Source organism: Pseudorasbora parva, chromosome 5, assembly GCF_024679245.1.
Source record: "Pseudorasbora parva isolate DD20220531a chromosome 5, ASM2467924v1, whole genome shotgun sequence".
NCBI lineage: Eukaryota > Metazoa > Chordata > Actinopteri > Cypriniformes > Gobionidae > Pseudorasbora > Pseudorasbora parva.
This window is the reverse complement of record NC_090176.1, coordinates 50,055,615-50,067,411: the sequence shown is the minus strand read 5'-3', so window position 1 is coordinate 50,067,411 and position 11,797 is coordinate 50,055,615. Positions and strand designations below refer to the sequence as shown.

At 42.5% G+C, this 11,797-nt stretch overlaps 1 protein-coding gene across 3 annotated transcripts in view; it reads right to left on the bottom strand.

Moving 5' to 3' along the window:
- Positions 1–483: 483 nt before the first annotated feature.
- The window catches only part of rab3gap1 (RAB3 GTPase activating protein subunit 1), a 68,623-nt gene continuing 57,309 nt past the window's right edge, over positions 484–11,797 (bottom strand). Inside the window, exons 22-25 of one of the 3 annotated variants that reach the window (XM_067444646.1) lie at positions 11,772–11,797; positions 7,071–7,173; positions 3,806–3,826; positions 484–1,395 (exon numbers count right to left, since the gene is read on the bottom strand). The exon at positions 11,772–11,797 is cut by the window's right edge and continues 90 nt beyond it. In XM_067444646.1, the coding sequence (XP_067300747.1) occupies positions 1,165–1,395; positions 3,806–3,826; positions 7,071–7,173; positions 11,772–11,797 (381 nt within the window). In that variant the 3' untranslated portion in view covers positions 484–1,164. Of the gene's footprint in view, positions 1,396–1,532; positions 3,420–3,805; positions 3,827–7,070; positions 7,174–11,771 lie in introns of those variants that run through there. The other 2 variants (XM_067444648.1, XM_067444647.1) reach the window with 2 other exon arrangements.

Sequence of the window (11,797 nt, the reverse complement as noted above, 5' to 3'; positions counted from 1 at the left end):
TTTATGGAGATCGGACCATAACTGTTAAAAACCTTAAAACAAACACACACAAAAAAACATTTCCTGTGTTAAATTGCTTGTATTGGCTGTAAATGGTCTTTTCCTTCTATAATTCAAGTGGTTACATGCTTGTTTAATAAAACACAATAACTTTTCTTAACTTTGGCCTTATGACACTTGAACCCTGACAATTGGCCAATTATATTATAGTTATAGTTATCATTCGTTGTGTGAAAGCTTCAGGGGTCGTAAGACGTCATAGAGTTCAGAGAGTGATTTACCAGCTGAAACAGAAACGCGAAGCACTCGTTTGATCCGGAGCAGAAGTTACTCAAACTAACGTCCCGTATTAACGATCTAACGTCAGCATTCATTTAAAGCCCTTAATGCAATTAAAGCACCGCGAGCGGCACAAAGCGCTAATGAGCCAATGATCATGAAAAGAGAACAACGACAATAACAAGTTTGGCTGAAAAAGCCTAATTATCTTCAGACATTTTATTATATTCATCGACTGAATTGGGAAATTCTTACAATGCAGATGATCATATTTGTTTGACATTTAGATCTGGTCGAATGCTTGAGATTGACCTCAGCCGACTAATAGCACAGACTGACAATACATCATCAGACAGACGTCTACATTAATGTCATTAGCAGAAAGTGACTGATGTTCAGGCGAAGGGAAAGCAGCACAAGAGCGATTTTATATATATATCTGAAAGCACTCAACGTAATCTCACCTCTGATCTGAGTCAGAAACCGATACAATGCTAAATGCTACATGATCTCAGCTATTTACTACTACTAGTCAATGAGTAACGTGTGTGTGTGTGTGTGTGTGTGTGTTCTGATGGTGTTTCCTAAGGCAAAGCATTGAAAAGTCAATCTAAAGCTGCTCTCATCAAACACACAGTAGGGGAACTGATATTATTAGCAAGTGTGAAAACCCAACAGATATAAAACCATTTTAACATCCAAGCAGAGGTGATGAGACCCTCAGAAGTGCCATTGCCTTGAGGACCGATCCAGAAACAGCCGTTTCTCGTGATTACACGTGAATCGTTTAAGAACAGCAGGACACACCAGCACCGTCGGCGCGCGCTTATTTCACTGAAGCTGTGTCCCATTTAACCAACCCGTCCCACACGCAAACGGATGCGGTCAGAAGAAAGAGGTGTCGGATGAAAAGGCTCCGGCGAGCCTGAACTCGTCCCGCATGAGCACGCAGAAGAGGCGCTGGGGCAGGGCTTTGGAGTACGGCGCGGGACGCGGCACGCAGGTCCGCAGGAGGATCTCCCGTCCAGCCGGGGGCGGAAAATCCGGAACCGCCTTCCTGTCATCCGTCCCTCCCGAACGACTTGTTTCTTCCTCCATCGGTGCTAACAGGGCGGCCTGAACACATCAGCACACAAAACACATCAGGCATCACACTTTTCAAGAGTTAGTTCACCCAAAAATAAAATTAATGACTCCCCCTAATGTCGTTCGACACCCGTAAGACCTCCGTTCATCTTCACACACTGAATGTTTCCAACTATTTGTAAATTGTGAGAAATTGCTATTTTAACCAAGGACCGGGACGTGTCAGCATAGCGTTTGAGGAAGTCGTCTGTCAATCGCGTCATATCTGTGTTACCTTGGTGTCGTGTTTTATTTGGCAGAAGCGCTTTACTCTTAGCAGTGTGAACAAGTGAACGCACGGAGTACAAGTATAGGAGTGAGTGTTCCATCCACACTCAAATTTTAATTCGGTGTCACTCCTGAAACATTAGTGTGTACATGGCCAGTCTGTACTGTATGAAGTGCTATATGAATAAAGGTGACGACCCAAAAATGTGTTAGGTCACACTTTAGATTAGGGTTCAATTCTCACTGTTAACTTACTATTAACTATGACATTTGCCTCAATAAACTCCCAATTACAGCTTATTAACAGTTAGTAAGGTAGTTTAGTTTCGGTATTGGGTGGATTAAGGGATGTAGAATATGGTCAGGCATTAATATGTGCTTTATAAGTACTAATAAACAGCCAATATCCTAGTAAAATGCATGCTAATAAACAACTAGTTAATAGTGGTGAATTGGACCCTAAACTAAAGTGTTACCACGTGTTATTATACACCGATCAGGCATAACATTATGACCACCGAGACAGGTTAAGTGAATAATACTGATGATCTCTTCATCACGGCTCCTGTTAGTGGGTGGGATATATTAGGCAGCAAGTGAACATTTTGTCCTCAGAGTTGATGTGTTAGAAGCAGGAAGAATGGGCAAGCGTAAGGATTTGAGCGAGTTTGACAAGGGCCAGATTGTGATGGCTAGACGACTGGGTCAGAGCATCTCCAAAACTGCAGCTCTTGTGGGCTGTTCCTGGTCTGCAGTGGTCAGTATCTATCAAAAGTGCTCCAAGGAAGGAACAGTGGAGAACCGGCCACAGGGTCATGGGCGGCCAAGGCTCATTGATGCACGTGGGGAGCGAAGGCTGGCCCGTGTGGTCCGATCAAACAGACGAGCTACTGGAGCTCAAACTGCTCAAGAAGTTAATGCTGGTTCTGATAGAAAGCTGTCAGAATACACAAAGCACCAACAGCTGCACGTGAGCATCAGAACTGGCCCACGGAGCAATGGAAGAAGGTGGCCTGGTCTGATGAATCACGTTTTCGTTTTACATCACGTGGATGGTGGGGTGTGTGTGCGTGAATTACCTGGGGAACACATGGCCCCAGGATGCAACAATGAATTTGAGGTGTTGACTTGGCCTCCAAATTACCCAGATCTCCATCGAGCATCTGCGGGATGTGCTGAACAAACAAGTCCAATCCACGGAGGCCCCACATCGCAACTTACAGGACTTAAAGGATCTTCTGCTAACATCTTGGTGCCAGATACCACAGCACACCTTCAAGGGTCTAGTGGAGTCCATGCCTCGACGGGTCAGCAAAGGGGGGACCAACATAATATTAGGAGCTTCCCAGTGGTCATAATGTTATGCCTGATCAGTGTAATAAGCTGACAACATTAAACCTGTTTGTCTTTTACCAGAGAGTCAAGGGACACAAATGCTCTCAAAAAAAATATATCAACAAATGCTCTCGGTGAGTATTGAGACTGCAGGAGTGAAGCAAATTGAAACAATCAATGTTTTTTCCCCATACAGGAACAGATTCCACTAATTGCAAAGCTGATTGCAAATTAGCAAATGTCTGTTCACATCTCAGAGACTGAACGTGGTGAAAGAAAGCTGGGAAAATGCACATTCTGGTTTCAGATCGACCTACAGCATCTGTGACACAGTGAGGCATGAGCTGAAGCATGTGCCCTAAAATGACTACAACTACACATGGAGAACATCACTCACTATCTACGGCACTCAGACGCGTCTAAAAACAAACCTCCACGTCCATCAGGAAGCCCTGGATGCGCACAGAATGAGAACGAATCAAACGTGTGGATGAAAATCAGAAAGCAGCGGTTAGTGACAGACGTTCAGTTTCTACAGATGATAATCCAGATTGTGTTCTTCACTGACATCAGCATCTGTCTGAAACACTGCAATAAAATGCTTTTCTAATTCAGCATTTGTCTTGTTTTCCAGTACAAATATCTAAGTATTCTTAAATCAACATACATGTGAAGCAATGTCTTGTTTACTGAAATCTGTCAAATAAGCTTCTCCAGTAAATGCATCTAGATGTAAGAATGCTTATACTGGAAAACAAGACACAAATACTGAGGAAGAACATTGCTTTTTGCAGTGAATGGTGGGGTATCGTATGGTGTCAGATGTTGCTGATTTTACCTCGTCATTGGAGTCGGCCAACTTGACAAGAGTGACAGACAAGCGGTGTTAGGAGAGAACAAACAAACAAACAAAAAGATGAAGAAAAAGAACAACACAAAATACCCAAATAAGAGCCCTTTTACAAAGTTCAGTCCATGCCACAATGCATGCTGTAACGTGCAACGGTGAATCTCACCAAACCACTCAACACGTGCAGGTCATATTTCAAGCAAAAAATGCATTAAAAAAAAAACAATAACAACTTTTAAAACCATTACGATTATTAGTAGCAATATTATAATGACGACTAAGCACAATTACATGTGCAAATACAAGTTAACTTTATATTATATATTGTACAGTATTTATACATTACACTGACTGCTTTTAATTGACAAATTAATGTACGACAGTAATCAGGGTTTCTGCGGGCTAAATTTAAGACCTTTTTAAGACCAATTAACGAAAATTGAAGGAATAAATTGAAGGGACGTCAATATGTTCTTTAAATGTAAATGTCTAAGCACACAAATTGATCACCATTACTTTTTAATCAGTTTTACAAAAAAAAATAGCTTAAAGTTTGTGATAAGAAATCTTGTGAAAGTGATTTTATGGTTAATACAAGAACAAACATCTGCCAGTGTGTTCATAACAATCTACTTAATTTAAATGTAAGTAATTTTCATACCATGACAGATATTTGTTCTAGTTTTAAGCACAAACTCAATTCATTTTGTTCAATATCTCACAAAACAAGACTTAATTTGTATTTATTCATGCATGTCAAGTAAATGTCTCTTGATTTAAGGATGTTTTGAACTTGAAAACAAAACTCATAATTTTTTGCAATGCATGCAATTAAATTTAGGGCTCTATGAAATCAAGTTTTTTTTGTTATATAGTTTATTCATGTGAATCTGTCTGGACTCAAATTTTTTACTGACTTTCATTCATCTTCAGAACACAAATTAATATCTTTTTAATGAAATATTAGAGCTTTCTGTCCCTTCATTGACAGTCAATACAACTGCCACTTTGACACTTCAAAAAGTTCATAAAGAGATTATAAAACTAACCCATATGAATAAAGGGGTTTATTATCTCTGAAGAGACTTGATCGCTTTATATGAAGAATGAAAGTCTGAAGAAGAAATTATGATTTTAGGGTGTACTGTCCCTTTAAGTGTTCTGATCTACTTTTTATTTATTCTTCCAAAATTTGACAAACTCCGTGACATTCTGCAATCCACAGTAAATTCCATTTTTATAAATGGATTCTGCGATTCCGTCAGAAATCATAGGACCCTAATTTAATGCCAGTATATTGAATTTAAAACTTTCTGCTCCAATTTAAGACGTTTTTAAGGCCTTAAATTGTGGAAGGTCAAATTAAGACTCACGAAAAACCTGAGTAATGAGAATCATCAAGAAAAATTTGAGTGGGAATGTGGTTAGTCGTCATTACAATAAATGCTACACAAATCTTAATGGTTCTACAAGCTTGGTTTTCTTTAATCTCGAAGAGAAAAGTGCTAAACATGAGTATTAATCTTGTTATTCCTATAACAAAAGAAGAAGAAATGAATAAAGAATCTGATTGGTCGTTGGTGCAGTAATGCTTTGGATGAGTCCGGGTCACGGCACCACATGATCTGTTCAATGGTGACGTACTGCAAACATCCAAAACATGATCAATCAGAGCAAATAAGAGATGCACATAATGATAAACACATGCAGCAAAACCCAGCCGCTGTCTCTCCTCCTCTATGAGGTCCGTCTCTCGTTCTCTCTCTCATTTCTCTTTTTTCCAGGAAATCTCACCTCATTTGAATCCCTGATTTCACATGATTTACACGGGGATGCTTGGGATAATTATTGCCTTTCTATTTGCAGCCTGGCAACACACAGGCTATAATTTAGTCCTCTCTCTCTTTCTCTCTCTCTCTCACACACACACACACACACACACACACACACACACACACACACACACACACACACACACACACACACACACACACACACACACACACACACACACACACACACACACACACACACACACACACACACACACACACACACACACACACACACACACACACACACACTGCAGACGGAGGAGGGGGGCTAATTGAACGAGAGTTTCAGGCAAACAAACAAAAATTTCAAAGAGTTCTGACTTAAAGAAAACTTGTGAGACTGAAGCTCACCTCGAGAACCCCAACGGCTGACATTTCAACGCTCATATCGCATTTTCGGCCTGTTTAACTTTAAGTAGCGGAGAATTACAATTTATACTGGGACCATTAAGCATAAGTGCATCCTGGGAAAGACGGTGACACAAATGGAAGTGACTAATATTAAGAACTAACGGGGTAAATGAGGTTTCAGGTGAATCATGGAAATACCTTAAGTCAAAAGAAACCTCAAGTTTAAAAAAATGTGTTTTTTTTAAATGCTGGTTTCCAGGTTACATTTTACCAGTAAAATCAACAAATTTCACTGCTTAATCCAACCTGGACACCTCTTTGTGAGACTGCCACACAAGACGACATTCAGAGTCGTTCATCAAACACGCCGCCACTCCATAAGAATCTTTTTTTAAACAAATCATTCGCCCGGCGTGTTTAATTACCTCTGTGTCACATTAAAGCTCTAAATGAAACTAAGACATCTGCTGCATTTCATTAATTTAGCTAATTATGACAAACAGAAAAACAGCTTGAGCAGATTTTTAAATGTATTTTTGAAACCCTTGGCTCTTCTGCTGTTAAAGTCGCTTTGAGACATTAGATATAAAGCGTTCAGACCATTATTAACGCATGACTGTCCTGTTGATTTAGCCGTCATCTCGGTAACTCTTTACATCGTCTCGGTTACATTTGTTAACATTATCCAACTACATTACGTAAACTAACAATGAAAAAAACATTTATTACTCTTAGTTGTATCAGTTGTATCTGTTAATGTTATTTAACGACCTAAGCTAACATGTAAATAACTAGCTTTACTGCTTATTGTATGCACTAAATAATGGGACCTTATTGTAAAGTGTTACACTAACATTAGTAACCTCAGGAACAGAATTAAACATTCACATTTATGCATTTGGCAGATGCTTTTATCAAAAGCAAGCATGGATGCACATTGCACAATATTAGATTAGTATTTTCCAACTTTTGGTTGATTCTGGCCCATTGTCTCTGAGAAGAGAGAAGTTATGATAAAACATTAAACCCTTCTTTGGTCAGGTGTGTGTGTGTGTGTGTGTGTTTACCCGCTGAGAACTGACGAACAGCTTATGTATGATGCTTCCAGCAGGACCTCGACCTGCACCGACCACAGACACCTCCGGCTCCTCCAGAAGAAGGCTCACAAACCTGAGACAGACAGGAGTAACAGTATAATGTGAGACAGTGACTGTACAGTACATGTAGAGGATGCCAGAGTGTTTAGATGAAGGAAGAGGAATATTTATCATGTTCATATTCGTCTAAGAAATGCTGCCGTAATATATAGAGAAAAACAACTGTGCCTGTGTGTGTTAGTGTGAATTCAGCCTGTTCAACACAACCACACACACACCTGCACTGAACTGTCTTTGTTCCTGCGGGCAGCTCAGGGTCTCGTCTTAATGAGGCCGTTGTGTCTGTCTTGACCAGCCTGCTGTGGCCCCAAGCGGCCCCTGGGAACTAACGAGTGCCAGGAGACTCTTCTGACATGCCCTTCCTGCCCCTGTCAGACTGACAGCACATGCTTGCTTAACATGACTCCACCCCCTGCTTGATATAGCTCCGCCCCTCCTGCTCAAGACGGATCAAATTTAGTGCTCAGCAAATTGGCCCCTCCCCCCTTAATATGACCCACCCCTCTTGTTCAACATGACTCCACCCCCTGCTTGATAGAGACGGAGCAACACGCGTCATAATATGAAAGCCACGCCCACCGGGGGGAAACAAACCAACCGTCTCCATTGACTTTCTATTGTGTGAGGCTCCCTCCTTGTCATTTCTTACTTATTACACACACAAAAAAACAATGTCTAAAAGCTGATAAGTCACAAGGTGTACAGAAAACAAGCTAAAAATCCAGGAACAAAACCCCAGAAGTGTTTATAAGCTGTTGACCCCAAAAAAACGAGCGTTTAAAGACATAAAAATGGATACAGGCACTTGAGACAGAGCGCGTTGAAAGGGGGATTCTGAAATCCACTGCCGCTTCAATATACCTGTATATAGTACATATCTCCTAATTAACTTCAAAATCAAAGCCTTAATCAATATTTATCTTCCTATATTATTATAATAATTCTCTCGTGTCATGATTTTGCTTTAGTTTCTTGTTTTCTAAAGTGTGTATTTGGTCTCTGGGGAGCGACTGAGGGTCTGGCCTAGAGATGTGTGATGTGTCACTAAACACTTGCAACAACGTTGTGTGTTTGTGTTTTTGAGGTAACAGACACCCCTAACATGTCAGGAGTGCAGTAACAGCGTTTGCTCACTTAGCCCGGCTTCCAGAGATGAAATATGGATTTGTCTTTCATTTAATTTATTGTTTTATTCCTTTTATATTTCCTTTTACTGAAACACTAAAGTCTAGATGAATATTGCCTGTACTAGTGTGTACCTCTCACTGAAAGAAAGCACATGTTATCAGTATGTTTTGGTAAGAACTGGTTAGAACTGGAGCTTAATCAGCTCCAACCTTGGAGAGACTGTGTATCTGTGTATGTGCGCAATATTCTATGTTACAGATCAGTGTTGAGAATGGTGTACAATGGGCACCCTAAGAGATGGGTGGACCTGTTGTTCTGGGCAAGCTGGCGCCTGCTCCAGATCTGGAAGGTCACTACGGGCCTAATTCTGGGGTGAAAGCATCAACAAGTGACACGTCAGTGGAAACGTGCATCAGATTAACTGACATGAGTGGAAATTTACCATGACTCTGCTTTGTTTCTGAGCCAATCGGAACCATCCACATTGCAGTAATGACGTGGATAGACCTTGAAAACGCTATAACTTTTGGGGCAACTGTATGTACGATAGGGCGAGGCAACGAGACGGTGAGAGAGGGAGCGCGGCCTACGAACTCCTTGTGAGACTTGTGAGAGGCTGGCTTCTGCTTTTGAAACTGCAAACTATTCTTAAGTAAAATTTCTTACATTTTTATTTTAATTAATTGCAATCCTGACTCTTTGTCTTCATTTCTTCACTACTGGTCCTGGGTCATAAGCTGTTAACCCCTAACAGCGTCATACTATATTACACTGAGAACTACGCCCACTGGAGGAGAAAGTAATCAGCGACAGGAAATATAATATATAAAACTGACATTTGGATGTGACAACATGTTTACTGCAACCGTAGGCATACTGAGGCATACTGAACGTCAGGATCACAAAATTGATCCATTCTTCCTGCTGAAGCTTCACGTCTTATTGCCTGTATCCACTTTTGTCTCCTTAAACACCAGTGTGGGCGTGGTCTAAATACGCTCTGTCTCTATAGCCCCGCCCCTCCCACTCAACAAGACTCCACCCACCTGCTTGATATAGCACCGCCCCTCCCACTCAAAACGACTCTACCCACCTACTTGATATGGCACCGCCCCTCCCACTCAACAAGACTCCACCCACCTGCTTGATATATCACCGCCCCTCCCACTCAAAACGACTCTACCCACCTACTTGATATGGCACCGCCCCTCCCACTCAACAAGACTCCACCCACCTGCTTGATATATCACCGCCCCTCCCACTCAAAACGACTCTACCCACCTACTTGATATGGCACCGCCCCTCCCACTCAACAAGACTCCACCCACCTGCTTGAAATAGCTCTGCCCCTCCCACTCAACAAGACTCCACCCACCTACTTGATATGGCACCGCCCCTCCCACTCAACAAGACTCCACCCACCTGCTTGAAATAGCACCGCCCATGCCACTCAACAAGACTCCACCCACCTACTTGATATGGCACCGCCCCTCCCACTCAACAAGACTCCACCCACCTGCTTGATATAGCACCGCTCCTCCCACTCAACAAAACTCCACCCACCTGCTTGATATTGCACCGCCCCTCCAACTTAACACGACTCCACCAACCTGCTTGAAATAGCACCGCCCATCCCACTCAACAAGACTCCACCCACCTGCTTGATATAGCACCGCCCCTCCCACTCAACAAGACTCTACCCACCTGCTTGATATAGCACCGCCCCTCTCACTCAAAACGACTCCACCCACCTACTTGATATAGCACCGCCCCTCCCACTCAAAACGACTCCACCCACCTGCTTGATATAGCACCGCCCCTCCCACTCAAAACGACTCCACCCACCTGCTTGATATAACACCGCCCCTCCCACTCAAAACGACTCCACCCACCTACTTGATATAGCACCGCCCCTCCCACTCAACAAGACTCTACCCACCTGCTTGATATAGCCCCGCCCTTCCCACTCAACAAGACTCCACCCACCTGCTTGAAATAGCACCGCCCCTCCCACTCAAAACGACTCCACCCACCTGCTTGATATAGCACCGCCCCTCCCACTCAAAACGACTCCACCCACCTACTTGATAGAGCACCGCCCCTCCCACTCAACAAGACTCTACCCACCTGCTTGATATAGCCCCGCCCATCCCACTCAACAAGACTCCATCCACCTGCTTGAAATAGCACCGCCCATCCCACTCAACAAGACTCCACCCACCTGCTTGATATAGCTCCGCCCCTCCCACTCAATAAGACTCCACCCTCCCACTCCATCATTTTGCTCGATACAGCTCCAGCCTCCTACTCATAACCACTCCAGCCCTGAAACATTCACTAACAAGCAAGCAGGGATGCGGATATAATATTTTCCTACCCATTTTGTCTGATATTGATATACATATTTACCTTTCTGTGAAAAGAACACAAAGTCTCTCCTGCAACAGCAGCTTTTTAAAACTTTGGCTAAAACTTTTATTCAGAGATTAATGAAGAAGGATGGAAAAACAGCCTAAGAAAATGCACTAATTTTAATTAACAATTAGGACTTTACTGTGGAAAATACTGACAAAAGGGTTATCGTTAATTAAGACTAAAGGACAAAGCCATAAAAACATTTTCATTACTTGAAATAAAAAAACATTAACTGAAATACAATTATATATAAAGAAATACACTTGTTTTGTTTTTGCTATTTGCCAAAGCAGCATCTCGTTTTCGTTTAGATTAAGTTGAAGCACTAAAATAACAAACAAAATAAACCTAAAAAACTTAAAAACTATAAACATACCAGTCATGTTGAGCAAAGGGGTGGAGCTATATCGAGCAGGAGGGTGGAGTCTTGTTGAGCAAGAGGGGATGAGCTGTGTTGAATGGGAGGGGCGGAGATATATCGAGCTAGAAGGTGGAGTCTTGTTGATTGGGAGGGGCGGAGCTATATCGAGCTAGAGGGTGGAGTCTTGTTGAGTGGGAGGGGCGGAGCTATATCGAGCTAGAGGGTGGAGTCTTGTTGAGTGGGAGAGGCGGAGCAATATCGAGCTAGAGGGTGGAGTCTTGTTGAGTGGGAGGGGCGGAGCTATATCGTGCTAGAGGGTGGAGTCTTGTTGAGAGGGAGGGGCGGAGCTATATCGAGCTAGAGGGTGGAGTCTTGTTGAGTGGGAGAGGCGGAGCTATATCGAGCTAGAGGGTGGAGTCTTGTTGAGTGGGAGGGGTGGAGCAATATCGAGCTAGAGGGTGGAGTCTTGTTGAGTGGGAGGGGCGGAGCTATATCGAGCTAGAGGGTCGCGTCATAAGCAGAGGCAAGTTTTTCTGAACAAAAATGAGAAACTCTCATTGTGATTCCTTTTCCCATCGGCAAGGCATTTCGGCAAATATGGGGCTGATGCCAATAAATAATTTAAGCCATTTTAGCCAAATCTGATGACATGTTGATAATATTGTGCATCTTGTGTGACTTGTATGGTGAAACTAAACAGACTTTACCTCTCCAGCTCGTCACCATCTTCCTC